General features: G+C 45.0%; 1 protein-coding gene across 2 annotated transcripts in view; it reads right to left on the reverse strand.

Annotated features, from left to right (window-relative positions):
• The window catches only part of PPP2R5E (protein phosphatase 2 regulatory subunit B'epsilon), a 250,772-nt gene that overhangs the window by 79,423 nt on the left and 153,592 nt on the right, over positions 1 to 17,757 (reverse strand). For both annotated transcript variants that reach the window (XM_082275546.1, XM_082275545.1), the window contains exon 6: positions 728 to 858. In XM_082275546.1, the coding sequence (XP_082131672.1) occupies positions 728 to 858 (131 nt within the window). The remainder of the gene's footprint in view (positions 1 to 727; positions 859 to 17,757) is intronic.

Consider the following 17,757-nt stretch of genomic DNA (forward strand, 5'->3'; position numbering starts at 1 on the left):
GGGGACAGATGAACGGGAGGTGTCTCCTGACGGGAAGAAGGGGAACCCGGGGTACGACCCAAGGAGAGGGGCCCACAACCACCCCAAAACCCTCCAGGGGGAGAGGGGGGGGGACGGGACAGCTACTCACCATACTAGGAACCGGGTGGGCACCGCTCCAAACAGAACCCATCGAAATGAGGGGCTGTTAGCCAGGAGGAACGCTACGATTTGGGCCGAGACCCGGTCGTATGCAACCTCGCGAGGCGTTTAACTCGCAGGCCAGCCCCCGTCCAGCGGGGCTATGTCGGGCGGAGCTGAGGTCTGCCCGCGCTCGCTGGTCAGACTGGGATGGCCACTGGATCTAGATTATCCAGTCCAGGAGTTGATTGTAGATCTCACAGAAAAAATCCAGGAGAAAAAAAAAATTTCCAGGACCAGAGATCCCAGCAAGGAACTAGGTCCTTTCTCCTGACTATGCAGAAAAAAAAAAAAAACTGAGTACCTATAGCAGGGAGAGGGAGTATACCCCCTGGGACCGCCCATAGGTTTAGCCAGATTCTTTTTCTGCCAAGTGTCCCACTCCTGTAGGGCACAGTATAACCCAATGGTTATGAAGATCAAGAGCTGTGTCCGTCAATGAACGAAAAAGAAAAATAGCTATGATTAAAATTACAGCCTATACAAGTGCCACATAAAACATTTCAATATTGAGAGGGAAAAATATTAGAACAGAAAACACACTTACCGTAGAAAAATATTGTTAATCTGTTTACGAATAAATGCTCTAAGTCCCAGGAATTTGCCATAAATTCTGTGTAAGACTGTTTTTAAATAGTCCCTTTCCCGAGGGTCTTCACTGTCGAAAAGCTCTAAAAGCTGGGGAAAAAAATGCAACATCAAAATAAGTTATAGTAGACAGGCCACTTCTGATTTTTGAGCTACAGTAAAAAAAAAAAAAAAAAAATGCCAGATTAGAAAAACTGATTCATTACTTGATTCTTTACAACAGCAAAACAAGCACAGGTTCAGTATTCTAAATAAGCCAACTTCCACCAAAAATAATATTTCATAGCCCCTTTGTTGCTGGATGTGCTTCTAAATCCAACATCCATGGTTTATTAAACCAAAAGAATCTGGGATTATTAGGCTTACAAGAACCAAGACAAATACCATGTTTGGGTGAGGTTGCCCCTTTATACTTTACCACACCACACTACAAGGGGTTGACATCATCACATATGACAAATAGATTCACCTATAAGTAGAACCTATGAGCAGGGAATGTAAGGAAGAACAAGCAATAAATCCATCTAACATTTTATGCATATTTTCACCCTACATGTAGCCAAAATATAAGCAGAAAAAAGGAGAATAAGGGACATAACTTACAGTCAGGAGGATGTATCCTTTGTGCTGATGCTTCTTTTTGTCAAAATCCTCCTCTACCTTGCCGCCGATGCCACCTCCCCCCCCCCCTCCTCCAAATCTTCCAGTGCAGTTGGGGGTTAATACAACTACCACCCTTTACGTCCAGCTGCTCTTTTTAAATAACCTTTACTACAGCTTCTATGAATAAAAACACAATCTATGAGGATGGACAGATGGTTGATGGGTCTGCCAGCTCTATTCATAGATCATGTTTCATTTATGAAAGCTGGGGTAATGTTGGGGGTGTGGAGGCATGGATGGACGGAGGAAGAATTCAACTAAAACAAAGCAAAATCAGCACAGGGGTGTAACGCTCTGGGGTTTGATTTAGTGAACTGGATTTGCAGCTGCAGAATTTCCACTCAGTAGTCTTGTAGAGATGTGTTGAATCACCTTATCCAACTCTCCTGACTCATCATAGTGGCTCAGCCCGCTTCAGTATGCACATACACAAACACTCAGATAAGATGTTGCTGGAGTGAGAAGATATCTATGCAATAGTATTGAGGTGATATACTGAAGGAATAGGCTTGAGTAGTGATAGCAATTAATGATAGGCACTCAGGTAGTAATGTTGCAGGAGCGGTAGCAGATGGTGATAGATAGTATGCAGGAGGGTTAGCAATCATGTACAAGTAACAGGTGGTAGGGGATAGCAGATGAAGTGTACAGGCGATGCCAAGTTAATGCAAGGATATAAGTTACAGGTGGTAGTAGGCTCAAGAGCTAGCAATCTAAGTAACGATGCAGGTGATAGATATTGTAGTGCATATATCCTAGAGTTTAGCAACAGTTCTTAATATGCAAGAATAGATAGCATGTGACTTGATAGGAAGGGATCCCCTGCGGGGTACTTATCACTAGCTGGTAAGCGAGGTAAAGGATCAGGTAGCGAGGTAAAGGATCAGGTAGCAAGGCTCCGGTCAATCCAGGTATAGGAAGATAGCTGGAGGATTCGGCAGCGTCAGACAGGGATTTATAACGAGCGGTTGCACGAACACCTTGTGAGTGCACAGCGTCGGTTGAAATAGCCGCTCAGAGCGGCGCCTAGTGATGACGTCATCAGATGTTAAAGAGACATGCAGCTATATGCGTTCCACCTACCTGAATGGTGGAACGCAATGCGGAAGTAAGAGGCTAGAAAGGTACTGAAAGTACCAGGATCTTACAAGGGGACACATCTTACCGACTGTAATTTACATCCCTTGTGCTGATTTTTCGGTTTTGTTTTTTTTTTTTTTTTTATTTTGGCTGCATTTATGCCTCATACACACTGTGGGCTGAATGAAAAAAACGGAGGGAGCTTGCTGTACTAAATAAGCGACATTCGTACAGCGATCTCCGCGCTGAGCTATTGGCTGCCTGTGCTGATCAGATGCTGGTTTTCCACCATGCCTGTTTGACAGAAGCTGGCCTGCTGATGTACACATGGGCTGAATGTCGGACGTTTTTTGCTGAACCAGCCAATACCGGCAGATATTCAGCCTATGTGTACAAGGCTTTAGGCATTAAAACCCAACTTGACCTTTCATTTTATACCAGTTAATTACATTCCTGGTACACCAAAACAAAAGAGGTTAAGAGAAGTTTTATAGTCCATTATCTTTTAAAAGCAAAATCAGAAAAGCTTGCCCCCTACCAGCATGCAGTGGAGAAGTTCACTTTGCTCTCTGTGTGAAAGCAGTGGTCTATCTGCAGAGGCTAAAAACAACCCCTGCAAAGTCCAAGGTGGACCAATGTAACTATCCAAAAAAAAAAAAAAAAATACCCGGAATTCAGCTTCACACTGAAAGTTCAGTTGGGTATTTAGAGATTTAAATCAGGCCCATATTTTTGTTGGACACAATTTTGATAGCTTTTAGTATTTGCCCCTCTGGTGCAAAGATAGATAAGTAGAACAAATAGATCAGATCTATAAAGTGTCACAAAGATGCTTCCATAATAACCTAGAGACTGACCAAATTTCATAGATTTAAACATTTATGTAAATGTCAAAATCAAAAATGTTGCTGGGCTGTGCTGCTCTTCTAAAATGTTTTAAAAATGTGATGTCACTGGGATGAAGCACTATAGAAGTAGACTAAAACAATATTTTTATCCAGTTATAATGAACTCCAAACTACAATGTTCGCATCAATATAAATGCAACCAATCAGCAAACTAGTGTGGACAAGCAGACTATTTGGTTGAACTAGATGGACTTATGTAATGTAACTTTCTAACAAAATTAGTTAAGGTAAGTTGCCACATCTGAACAAATGCTGGCATAGAAGCTGCTAAAATCTCATTATTTCACCAACTGGATGTTTCTAACACTTTTGTACACTAGATGGCAGACTGAACCTAGATGTTAGAGCTGAAATCTTCCTAGAAAGAGATACCATATTATTTTCCAGGAAATATTGTCTCCAGAAAACTTTATGAATGTGTCCCTGTGGCATAACATCGGGTACAGGTGTTTTCTACAATTAAACCTACATACAAATGCAATCATTAATGTCTACTATGTTGCTTGGAACCCACTATAGTACAATGATGATCAATACTGGCTTCACATTTCCTATATATTACATGTTCACAAAAGTTTCTTCCAGAGGGGAGACACTAAAAAAAAACAAACAACAGACATGGGTAACATCTATTTGCTTTACAGATGAATTACTTTATACTGAGTGCCGCCTGGAGTTCTACAGCCGTGGCCAAAAGTTTTGAAAATGACACAAATCATTTTCACAAAGTCTGCTGCTTCAGTGTTTTTAGATCTTATCGTCCAATGTTACTATGGTATACTGAAGTATAATTACAAGTATTTCATAAGTTTCAAAGGCTTTTATTGACATATACATTACGTTTATGCAAAGAGTCAATATTTGCAGTGTTGATCCTTCTTTTTCAAGACCTCTGCAATTTGCCCTAGCATGCTGTAAATCAACTTCGGGGCCACATCTTGGATGGCATCCCATTCTTGCATAATCAATGCTTGAAGTTTGTCAGAATTTGTGGGGGGTTTTTTCGTTCACCCACCTCATGAGGATTGACCACAAGTTTTCAATGGGATTAAGGTCTGGGGAGCTTCCAGGTCAAGTTTTCTTCCCCAAGCCACTTAGTCATCACGTTTGCCTTATGGAAAGGTGCTCCATCATGCTGGAAAAGGCATCGTTCGTCACCAAACTGTCCTTGGATGGTTGGAAGAAGTTGCTCAAGGCGGATGTTTTTGTACCATTCTTTATTAATGGCTGTGTTCCTAGGCAAAACTATGATGGAGCCCACTCCCTTGGTTGAAAAGCAACCCCACACATGATCGTAGCGCTGATCTTTTCTTCTCTGGTTTTTTCCGGATGCATCAAAAAAAATGACTTTACCCAGTCCTCAGAAGCCCAATCCCTGTACCTTTTGTAGAATATCAGTCTGTCCTTTATGTTCTGGGGAGAAGTGGCTTCTTTGCTGCCCATCTGGACACCAGGTCATCTTGCAAAAGTCTGTGCGTGCAGATGCACTTACACCTACCTGCTGCCATTCCTGAGCAAGCTCTGCAGTTGTGGTGCCCCGAACCCACAGCTGAATCAACTGTAGGAAACGGTCCTTGAGCTTGCTGGACTTTCTTGGGTCGCCCTGAACCCTTCTTCACAAATGCAGTGGAAATGTTTTTTTTATGGGATTAAGTTAATTTTTATGGCAAAGGGCTTTGCAATTAATTGCAATTCATCTGATCACTGTTCATAACATTGCGGAGTATATGCAAATTGCCATCTTAAAAACTGAAGCAGCAGACTTTGTGAATATTAACATTTGTGTCATTCTGAAAACGTTTGGCCACGGCTGTATATTAAAACAGAATTGTGATACCCACAACATGTTTCAATAAAACGTTCACCTTAATTATGTTGGTAAATCTTTAGAGCTTATTTGCTTTAAAATGCCTGCAGCATGTCTAATATATTTACAGTAGAACTAAAGGCAAAAACATTTTTTTAGAGAGAATAACAAAGGGTTATTACCCCATTTTATTTATTTTTTTCTATCTGTGCCTTGCTGGGGAGATTATCTCCTTCACTTCCTGTCACCAGAACTAGTGTCCCCATTGGAAGATTTCACCTCTAGTCCTGTTTTGGTGGAAAATCAAAATTTGGGATTTTCTTTTCACTTTTGGTGATAACTGTAAACAGAACCATTAGGGTGAATCTCCCTAATGAGGATACAGAGAGCAATAAAAATCTAACGGGTATTCTATAATCCCTCTCCCCTATATCCAAAACAAAAAAAGTTTTACCTTCAGTTATTAGTTTAAAGTATAACAAAAGCCAAAACTATTAGGGGTCAACCGATAGTTTTCTCAGGGCCAATACCGATTTTCCAGCCACCCTTCAGGCTGATAGCTGAAAATCTTGCAAATTTAAAGTTTTTATTTTTACACTGTCCTTTCAATTAATATATTTTTTTTATTATTGCTGTCACAAGAAATGTAAACATCCCTTGTGACAGTAATAGGCAGTGACAGGTACTCTCAATGGAGGGATACTCCATTGAATACTGTAATTTTTAAAAAATCTGGCGCCTTTAGGGCTCCAGGACCAGGAAGTGATATCATGATGTTGCTTCAGGGTTACTACGCAGCGTATGTGCCGGCTAGTCACTCGGGCCTCCCGGTGGGATAGGAGACCCGGGCAAAGCGGCAGTAGTGACATCCCCTCTCGCTGCTGGTAATAACAGCTGAGCGGCTGCTTAGCCGTATCGGATGTTATTACAAGAAAGCCGACCGTCCCCTCTAAAAAACTGTACCAGGGTGAGATCTTTATCTGCAGGCATCACTCCAGTACAACCCCTTGAAGCAATATTGGCAAGTTTGTGTCCGATACTTAAAAAAAAAAAAAAAAAAAACAATTGAAAATAGGTCTCCAATAATCGGCCCCACAGATAGTCTATATAATTTTTTTTAGTTTGAAAGTGGTGGTAAAGGGTCAGAACAACTTTTAGGTTTGGATTGCAATCTGTGGACCCACAGGGGCAACTCCCGACTTATCCTGGTGACAGAGAAATTGATGAGCAACCCAAAATGTGGCAATTGTCACCAAGACTAAAGGGCCAATCTTCTAATGGGGACATTTGTTGCAGTGACAACTGTCTAAGAGGGTTAACCCTTGATTTGAAGAGGTTTTCTTCCTGTCGTATCTCCAGAACAGGAAGTGAAGGGAAATCTCTCCAACTAGAAAAATCCAATTTTCTCTTCCGTTCATTGACAGACACAGCTCCATATTTTTTAACATAGGGACGTCCCAAAGCAGTGCCAAACATGAGTGGTGGGAACAAACCCAAGGCTAAACACAAGCCAATCCAGGTAAAAGTAGCTAAACTAGAACAGGAGCCCAACTTGAAATACACCCTTCAAGAGGGAAAAATAGACCCAAATCGCAGCCTGCAAAACTTTGTGGCCGCAAGAGGCAACCGCAGATGCCAAAACATCCACTTTGTAAAACTGTGAAAAAAAGTGCTCACCGACGACCAAGTGGCCGCCGTGCACACCTGCGCCACTGACGCCTGATGATGGAAGGCCCAAGAAGTATTAAGTGCCAGAGTAGAATGTGCCATCACAGGGAAACGGGGGAACAGGATCCCTAAGCAATTAAGCCTGGGTCACCACTGTCTGTCTGATCCATCTGGAAATGGTAGCAGAGGAAGCAGGTAGCCCCTTCCGCAGACCGTCCATAAGCACAAAGAGCGAGTCTGACCTTCGAAAGGACTCTGTGTCTGCCAAATAGACCCGAATAGCTCGAACAACCTCCACAGTATGCAGGGCAAATTCCCTGGGATGAGCCGGTCTGGGACACAAGTACGGCAGCACAATGTCCGCATGCAAATGAAAATCAGAGAAAACCTTCGGGAGGAACGACAGCCAGTCGCAGGACCACCATATCCCTATGAACCACCAGATAGGAAGAACAACAAGACAATGCCGCCAACTTCGACACCCTGCAATCAGAGGTGAGAGCCACCAAAAAAGCCACCTTTGTGGCAGCGTAAGTAAAGGGATTTCCCGTATGTTTTCAAAGGGAGGTTTTTGAAGAACCGACAGAACAAAGTTCAAATCTCACGATGGCAGTAAAATGACGAACACCTTAAAGGCAAGTATGCCCCAATAAATGGGAAGCCAAAGGGCTTTGAAAAAGACTGCCAAGGCAGACACTTGCTCAAGCCAGTTTCTGATCAACACCCTATTGAAGGCCAGAACCTGAGCCACTGCAAAGGAACGAGGATGGACTCCTTAAACCTCACACCAGGAAATGTACGTCTTCTACGTCCAATAAAGTTTTTGAGATGTAGATTTTCTTGCCTTCAAATTGGTTGGAATCAACGAGCCAGACAAGCCCTTGTCCTTCAGCACCTGACTCTCAACAGCCAGGCTGTCCAACCAGCGACCGTAAAACAGGATGGAAGAACAGCCATTGAGCCAACAGATCGTCCCTGAGAAGAAGCCTCCAGGGGACGTTGACTAGTCGCACCGGGTCGACGTACCCAGATCCGCAAGGCCAGTCTAGAGCCACCAGAATGACCGGATTTCCATTTGGCCTCAATGCTGAGTAGAAGTTGCGGATCAAAGGCATAAATCAGATGGTACCGGCTCCATGGAGCCACCAGGAGTGTCCATGGCGTCTGCCAGAGGCTCTCGTGACCTGGCCATGAACCTCGGGATCCTTCTGTTGAGCGGAAACACCAACAGATACACCTCAGGGGTGCCCCACCGCAGGCAAATCTGATGAAGCCCGTCCGGATGAAGGGACCAATCCCCCTGGGAATTTTCCAAGCCGGAAATGTGCACGGCGGAGAGGGCTGGAATGAACCATTCTGCCCACCAGAGAATGCCAGACACCTCCAGGGCCGCTAACACTCTTTGTGCCACCCTTGTGATCCACATAAGGTAAGGCCGTGGCGCTGTCTGACTGAATCAGCACTGCGAGCCCCCAGAGCTGATCCATCCAATGATCAAGGCAAAGCCTGATCGCTCGAAGTTCCAAGACATTGATAGGCGTCTGTAGCAAGGTCAGGGAGCGCAGCCACCAGACCAGAGAACGCTTTGTCACGCAACTGAAAAATCACCTTGTCCAGAGAGATGGGCTTGTCCCATTTGACCAGAAACTCAGTTTGAAGGCGTATCATGTAAAACTGTGCAAACAGAACTGCCTGAAAGGTGGACACAATCAGGCCCAAAACTCGCATGTACGCCCGAAGGGACGACCACATGTGGGCTAGCAACAGTTTAATATCCTGGTCCGAACCAGGGCAACTCCCGAAAAGAAACCACTCGGTCTCCCACAAAGTCTGGTTAGTAATTGCCACATCGTCCGTCAGAGCCGAGTGGAGGTCGTCCAGTTAACCCAGCACAGCAATCCCCGCTGTGCAGCAGCAACACTAAGAGCAGGGCCAACACTTTCGTGAAAAACCAAGGAGCGGAGGCTAGACCGAAGGGTAAAGTCACAAACTGATAGTGCTCCTTTCTCACGCTGATGCCGGGTGCAAATAGGAATGTGCAGGTAAGCATCTTTGACGTCTAAAGAAGCCAGGGAACCCCCTTGGTGCAGGGACGCCACCACCTTCCGAAAGGACTCCATCCTGAATTATTGCACCCGCACAAAATTGTCCAGAATCAGAAGAACTTGCCCTCCTTAATGGAAACCATGACAGGGTATGAATAAAAACCCCCAAAAATATTCTGATACCGGACCTGGGACGATCATGCCCTGGAACAACAAGTGTTGCCTTGCCCACAACAGAGCTTACAGCTTATCTGGGGGCAGGTGCACAGTGTAAGGAACCATTCCGGAGGACAAGAACGGAATTCTATCCTGGAACCGGATAAAATCACCTTGTGGACTCACTGGTTGCTGACCCAGGAGGTCCATGGCCCCAGGACTAATGAAGATGTCCCCCCTATGCCAGATATGAATGGGGGCAAACCTTAATGCCGAAGGGGCCTTGTCAGCAGGTCTGGAGAAGCCTGCTCTCCGATTGCAAGATCAAGCCGCTAGAAACCTCCCGAAGAGGCTTTGAGGAGCTTGGAACCTTTTTCTGAAGTCCCTAAGGGGCCGAAAAAAAGAAAAAAATTCTTATGGGCTGAAAAGGAAGTTCCACGCCCCAACGAGGCACCTTCCCCTTCGCAGACTGTGGAAGGAAGGTACTCTTACCCCTGTCCCCCGTCAGACTCCAATGACGTCATCCCGGGTAGCCCGGAATAGGCGCTCGCCCTGAAAAAGCAATTCGGTCAGGGCCTTCTTGAAGGTTTGATACGCAGACCAACACTTTAGCCACAAAATACACCTAAGCACCACTGACGAGACAGATAGCTTAGAGACTCATGGGAACCCGCAGCCAAAGATTAATCGAAGACAAACTGCAGACCCTAAACCAACTGATCCACCAGTTCGCCATAGGCATCCCCCCATGGCCAGATGCAAAAGCGTCGCCCACACCGTCAAGGTCTGAGACACCAGATGGGAGGACAAAACAGGCCGCAATAACCAGCCATAGTAAACAGATAACGAGCCTTAGAAATTCTGCCTGCCTGTCAGCCAGATTCCTGAAATCACTGGCTGACAGGCAGGCAGAATCTGGAAAGCTGGATAAGAACACCACAACCGCACGGGACGGCTTGTGAGTGAGAAACGAAACAGATATGTCCGCAGCCTCGGCTGCATCCACCAACATAAATGTCTCCTGCTCGGACGCAATCAGTGCATCTACCAATGCCTCTTTTTGTGCAACGCAGCAGCCATGGAGGAATCATATTCCCTGTCTGATGGGTAAGGAAAACCTGGACTTAGACCCCGTAGGGTGGTCTCACCTGCATCGACCGAACCAGATGAAGGTTCTGATGAGACCGGAGAGAACGGGGAGCACATTTGCTAAGCCAAAGCCCAATGCCATCCTTACCACTCACAGGGGGCGCCGACTGAGGCCCACAAAAAAAAACGTGGGGCCACTGACAGGACCCCGCGGGTCACCTTCCAAGAAGGCCGCAAAACGGACCCCCCCAAGGTCGGCTGCCCGCCGATGTTGTGGGAAGCCCCGCAGACAGGCTACCCCGACAGGGGAAAGAAAAACCCTGGAGTGACTGACCGCCCCACAATGCATCCAGGAAGGAGAGGAGGGGGCCCGATCCAGCAAAACGTGCGGGTAGCACTACCAAGACAGTGACCTCCTTGCCACCGAAGTGAGGGAGTTGTCGGCCAGAACTAACGCTGTGACACAGGCCGAGACCCGGTCTTTATGCAACCTTGAGAGACGTTTAACTCGCTGGCCAGCCCCATCCAGTGGGTCTATGTCGGGGCTGACCGCGCACTGAGCTATGGTCTGCACGCGCTCATTGGCTGGGCTGAGGGGACCACTGGAACTGCAATAGTCCAGCCCGTCACTCAGCCCGGCAATTGCTAGATGATCTCCACAGGAAAAAAACAGGAAAAAATCCAAAAACAAACAGCAAATAGACAAAAATGCCAGGACCTAGGGCCTGGCAGGAAGACTAGGTCTTACTCTTGAACTAGGCAAACAAAAACTGAGTATCTCTAAGCAGAGGGGGATTATGCAAGCTGAAAAGCACCCACGAAGCGTAGCAAAGCTTTTGTGTTGTCTGCCTTGTTCTATTCCTGTAGAGGGCAGCATAACCCTATGGTAAAGAATATGGAGCTGAGTGTCAATGAACGGAAGAGAAAGAACTTTGTACCTGCTATACTTGTAGAAGCATTGGCTAACTGGTTGTAGAGATTGTAGCAGCCCTAAGGATTGTGAATTGAGGCAAAGAAGTGGCTGACCAAGTCTAATTGATTTTTTGTATACAATGAGAGTCACCAGCGTATGGCCAGCTTTAGTTACAACATTAGAAGACATTAATCCAAATATAAGCAACCAGCAATACCAAGCCTAAACGTGAGAATAAAGCAAAAGTGCTAAAGACAAACATTTTTTCAGCATGCTGCATCTCAATGATGTAGCCAAGAAGGTTAATTTAATGAAGAAAATCTGTCCTCTCAAACAATACTTGATGACAGATTCATAGAAACCCAGCGGCCCACCATTCCAAAGGTTATTTTTAAGATGACGGCTGAAGAGTTTACATAATTTACATACTTATTACAGTTTGCCAAGTAAAAACTGGATACAAAAGTGAGCGCTGGTTACTCAATCTCTAGAACACTAGACGAGATTCTTCAAATGTTTGTCTCTTAGCAACAAATGTCTCATGCTGGATCTCCAACAAACTCAACTGGCTTGGCAGGAGGAAGCCCATTTAACCTGCCTAATAATACGAGATCGCTATCTACCACTTGACAATGAACACACTTGGAGACAGAAAAACACTTACTAGAGCCATGTTTAGAGAAGAAGTGCTAAGAGATCTGGCTTTCTGGTCTGCAAACATCAAAGTGTCTGCAAAGCTACATATTCAGAGCATAGGTTCTCCTGCGAACACAGCAATTTTAACGCCGCTTTTAGGGGTGTCTTGTGTTTTTATTTTCTGCCTCTAAATGCCCCTCCATGTTAACCTATGTGTCCATGCACACACAGGAGTTTAGAGGCAGAAAAAACTCACTGCCAGCACGTCCAGAAGCAGCTTCATCTTGGCAGAAAAAAACGCTTGATTAATGTAAACATGTCTAAATGCGCATTAACACTAAGCGCAATATTCGCTTGAGCGTTAATTCATTTTAATTGCCAGAATTCTGGCCAATGAAATGAGTTGGCACCCAAACGTCTAAATGCCAAATGCCTAAACGCATCTAAATGTGTTTACACCCATCACGCATTTTTGCAGGTTAGCCAACGCCCTGTGTGCATGGGCATAAGAGTACAAAGATTTTCATTGATAATTACATAGCTTCAAATCCGATAAGAAGCAGAACAGGTTTAACATTCATCACCAAACAGACATAACTGGCTCAAGGGGAAGCTATAGTCCTGTTTTTAAGATATACATTAAGGTTAGCAGCTTACTGTCAACATTCTTATCAATGTGTGTGCCTTGAGCATAGTTCGCAATTCCAGAGAAACCATTTTTACTCATTACACATGTAGTCGCTTTCTGCTTGCCAGTGTTGCACAGGGACTGTGCCCTTCACTGCTCCTCTCTCAAACCACGTTTATGAGTAAAGTCTGACCAACTGAAAACAAGACCTGCTTTAGGGTAAAGCCCAATTGAATCAATGGGACCAATGTAACGTTGTATATATCATACCTGTCTAATGCCACTGGAAGCTGGAAATCACTGAATACCACAACAGTGATTTTAAACTTGCTTCCAGGGTCCTGCGCAAAGCAGCTTCACTTCCGCTAACTGAACACAAGAGGAGGGCCGCTAGATACAGGCGACATTCAGAAACACTCTGCATTTTCTGAATGCATGCAAAGCGTTGTCTGACTGGACAAGGTCGAGAGAAAATGTGGTGCCACTGAAGGTGGCCTCCTCTACTATCCACCATCTATTACAGATTGGAATATTTAAACACCCCTTCCCCCCAATCATTCCTCTTTCCACATGTCTCTATTCACCACCTATTTACTCTAGCAGAGCGCCATGATATACTGTTTGTAATGTGGTGACGTTGCACTCTCCAGCTTTTCCAATTTAGAAAATGCTCTGCATTCATTCCGCAAATACAAAGCATTCTCTGAATGGTGCCCATGCTGAGCAGCCGACCTGAAAGCAAGTGGAGATCACTGGAGCAGCGGTCTCTATTTCAGTGATCTCAAGTTTCCGGGGCATCAACCAGGTAAAACTGAGATTGGAATGGGAGTCATACTCAAAATTCATAATTCAGTAATCAAATTAATAAACTCAAGCAGGCTATAAAATTCTATCAAGGCAATTTAGGCTAGAACAGGGCAGTCAATTAGCCATGAGGATCTGGAAAACCTCTTAGACCCCCCTTTCACACAAGAGGTCCGATAGGGTCCAGCTGTCTGTTTTTTAGCCAGACCCGATTAAACACTCCATTCTTTTCTATAGACCGTTGGATGTAAAACGGACATGCGTCTCGTTTACACCAAGCTACCTCTGGGTCCAAACCAATTTAAAAAAAAAAAAAAAAAAACACAGAAGGGGATCTGGCTGGCAGGATTGGATCAGGGGTAGTCGGGTGTAAACAGACAGCCAGTCTGTTTACATCCTGCTTCCCATAGAGCAGAGCGGGCTTTGTCTGTTCTGCATAAGCAAAACAGACATGAACCGGTCATCCCCTGCTGAGCAAAACCCAATCTGGCTCATGAAAGGGGGGCCTTAAACTAATGTCAAAAAGCATGCTGCATTCGCCCTTAAATATAGGCCCTAACTGACTAGACATACTGCACAGCTCCTGTAACAGGAAAGGGTCAGTTTTTTTAAGTTTAGTATGGGATTTGAAAAAAATATTCAAATAAAAATGGGATTTTTGATTTACCGTAAAATCCATTTCTCTGAGGTTCATTGACGGACACAGCTCCTGTCATTCTTAACCATTGGGTTATACTGCCCCCTACAGGAGTAGGACACTAGGCAGAAAAAACTTCTGGCTATACCTATGGGCAGTCCCAGGGGGTATACTTCCTCTTCCTGCTATAGTCACTCAGTTTTGTTACAAGCAGTATCAGAAGAATCATAACACCACAGAGGGGTGGGTGCTGTGTCTGTCATTGAACATCAGAAAAATTGATTTTACGGTAAGCTTTCAGACACAGCTCCTGTCATTCTTGGCCATTGGGACGTCCTAAAGCAGTGTCAAACATGAGGGGTGGGAAAAAGCAAAAAATTCCCAGGGCCAAACAGTAGCCAACCAAACAGGGGCTCAACCAAAACAACTGGAGCCCACCTGAAAAAAAAAATAAAACAAAAAACAAAAACACCCTCGAAGAGGACCAAGTCCTCTTAATAGCAGCCTGCAAAACCTTGGAGCCAAAGGAAGCATCCGCAGATGCCAACACATCCACTTTATAAAACTTTGTAAAAGTGTGCACCAAAAAACAGGTGGCCGCCTTGCAAACTTGCTTCGCTGACACTTGATGACGGAAGGCCCAGAAGGCACTAAGCGTCCGAGTAGAGTGCGCCTTGACAGGGAAAGGAAGAAATTTACCCCTGATGGAAAAGGCCTGAACCACCGTCTGTCTAATCCATCTGGATATGGTCGCAGAGGAAGCAGACTACCCTTTGCGAGGTCCATCCGTGAGCACAAATCGAGTCAGACTTCCTGAAAGACTCCGTAGCTGCCAGTTACACCCTAATTGCCCAGACCAAATCCAAGGCATGCAAGGTAATTTCCTTCGTATGATTAGACCTGGGACACAGATAAGGCAACACTTTGTCTTCAAACAAATGAAAGTCAGAGACCACCTTAGGAAGGAATGGCAGACAGGGGCGAAGCACCACCTTATGCTTGTGAATCATCAGATAAGATGAGCGACAGGATAACGCCGCCAGTTCCAACACCCTGCACACAGAAGTTATAGCCACCAAAAAGGCCACCTTCTTGGACAGCGTAAGCAGGGGAATCTCCCGAATATTTTCAAAGGGAGGCTTCTGTAGAGCTGAAAGCACCAAATTAAGATACCAAGGCAGCAACGGAGCATGCACTGGAGGAACCAAATGTCGGACACCCTGAAGAAAAGTACGCACCAGGGAGTGTGTGGCCAAAGGCTGTTGGAAAAAGACTGCCAAGGCTGACACCTGACCCTTAATGGTACTCAAGGCCAATTTCTGCTCAACCCCCCCGTTGAAGGAAGGTTAAGATCTGAGCCACCGAGAAGGAGCGAGGATGTACCCCAAAAGACTCACACCACGCAATGTAGGTCTTCCATGTATAATGGTAGATCTTCCTAGAGATAGATTTCCTAGTTTTTAACAATGTAGGAATCACTGCCTCAAACAAACCTCTATCCTTTGGCACCTGGCATTCAACAGCCAAGCCGTCAAAGCCAGCGACTGTAAAGCAGGATGGAAGATCGGTCTTTGGGACAGCAGATCTTCTCTGAGAGGAAGCTTCCAAGGAACCTTGGTGACCAGCCGCACTAGATCGTCGTACAGATCTAAAAATGTTGCCAGGACAAAAGATCCCAGCAAGGAACTAGGTCCTTACTCCTGACTAGGCAGAAAAAAATCTGAGTACCTATAGCAAGGAGAGGTAGTATACCCACTGGGACTGCACATGGGAGTAGCCAAAAGTTTTTTCTGCCTAGTGTCCTACTCCTGTAGGGGGCATTATAAACCAATGGTCAAGAATGACATGACCTGTGTCTGTCAATGAACGAAAGAGAAATTATAATTACCTAGGTGGATGCAGCATCTTGCATCTGTCAGCTCCAGACCAAAAACTGAGCGATCAAAAACTGCTGATTTTTAGGGTTCTTGATCTTTAAGCTGCAAAGGGCTGGTGACTAAATCACCTGCTCTCTGCTCTGCCCCTCCAGTGCGCAATGGAATGCTTGGCTGTGGAGGGGGCGGGAGGGAGTTGCTGGTCCAGGCATCTGGGCAGGTTCCGACCATATGGTCAGGATCTTTCAGGACTGGCTCTGTGACATCAGCTGTCAGAGGGCTTTAGCCTGCTGTCGGCTGAATATGGGTCACAGGAGTGAAGAACAAACTGCACTCCTGTGATCCATAGAGGAAGTACAGCCAAAAAAGCTTTGGCTATACTTATCCTTTAATACAAAGTTTGCTTGGCTGCTTCAATCAAATTTGTTTTAATGTAAAACAAAGAAGGGCTCAAGCATCAGTATTTGTTTTATATCTGTCTGTGTCCCATTTGGAAAAAACCCTCGCCTCCCGTCCATTGACACCTGTCAACAGGAAAGAAGCAAGGGGAAATCTCATCAGGAAGCAAGGAAGGACTGTTATTCACTCCAACCAAAAAGAGTTTTGGCTGGATTAGTGCTCAAACAACAAGTCCAAGAGGAGGGGCTCTTTCTGAGCTATTAAACTGAAGAGTTTCATGCAAAAGTATATTACAGTAGAATCCTTTCTCTGGACACAACACACAAGGACGCAATGGCAAACCTAACTAGGATATCCTTATTTTCCTTGGCACCAACTCCAGTTGAGCTACAGATTATGTAGCTGAATCTGTCTGCACTTAAAATATATCTATCTTTCTTGGAACCTATATCGTGGCAATGGATAAATCTTATAGCAGACTAATACTAGCCACCTTCTTCTACACTTCTGCTTTCCTCCCCACTTTATAACTACATTAAAAGGTACGGTATCATTCTGCATATATTTCATATTCAAGAATTTAAAACAGGCATTTCTTTTTAAGTCAGATAAACAAAATGTGGATGAATATTACACATTTACTTGCAGTTAGCATGTAATGTGAGTGGTTTACTGCTATGAAGTACATTTCCTGAACAGTCCATGGTATTTGATCTACTGCTGTTTGGGTCCACACATAATATACACAGCTGAATAATTTAGAGGAGGACACACACCCCTCCTGTCTTCTAGCAAATATGGCCATGGATGTTTGTTTTTTTTTTTTCTTTACACAGAGACAATTAGGCTCCGTTCACATTTAGGCGTTTTGGGGCATTTTTGGGGAGTTTTTCTGCTCTAGGATCAGCTCTCAAAATCCCCAACAAGACAAATCCTATTCATTTCAATGGCCCCTGTTCACATCTGAGCGTTTTGACGCTGTGAGCAAAACGCCCAACGCTCAAAAGTACATGAGCTTCTTTTTTGGCAGATTACAGGCGTTTTTCATTGGTCTCTATTCAATCTAAAAACGCCTGCACAAAAAATGCCTGTAAAAACGCCTGTAAATCACTGTAAAAAAACGCGCGAAAACGCTACGCTCCGGTGTGAATGTAGCCTTAAAAGAGAACAAGCCAGCGCTGGGCTTTCTTATTATAAAGCCTAGTATGACAAGGAAGTACCTAAGAATAATTTTTTATTTGGTAAATAAAAAAAAAAAAAAAAAAGTTTCAAAACAAAAAGGAACACTTTTAGTCCCCGTTCACACTGGAGCGACCTGGTCGCCTGACAGGTCGCCGTGGGGCACCTTCCATAGAGAAGCTGCGGACCCGTTCTAATAGGAGCGACACAAGTCGCTCCGACTTAGAAAAAGGATCCGGAGCTTCTTTGGGGCGACCCGGAGCGACCTGCATAGACTTCAATGTTATGAAGTCCGTGCCGGCCGCTCCGAGGTCGCGGTGCGAGCAGCGCGCCGCGACCTATGAGGTCGCCCCGGCAAGTAGCGTCGCCCCAGTGTGAACGGGGCCTTAGAAAGGCACCCAAGTGTCCCAGAACCAGGAAAAGTACAGGTTACAACAGGCTGGGAAATTGATATTCACTATGAGATTTTCTGTTTAAACCCCTGCCTTGTAGTAGTTCTGCGC

The sequence above is a fragment of the Pelophylax lessonae genome (genome assembly GCF_965119305.1).
Source record: "Pelophylax lessonae genome assembly, chromosome: 13".
Classification (NCBI taxonomy): Eukaryota; Metazoa; Chordata; class Amphibia; order Anura; family Ranidae; genus Pelophylax; species Pelophylax lessonae.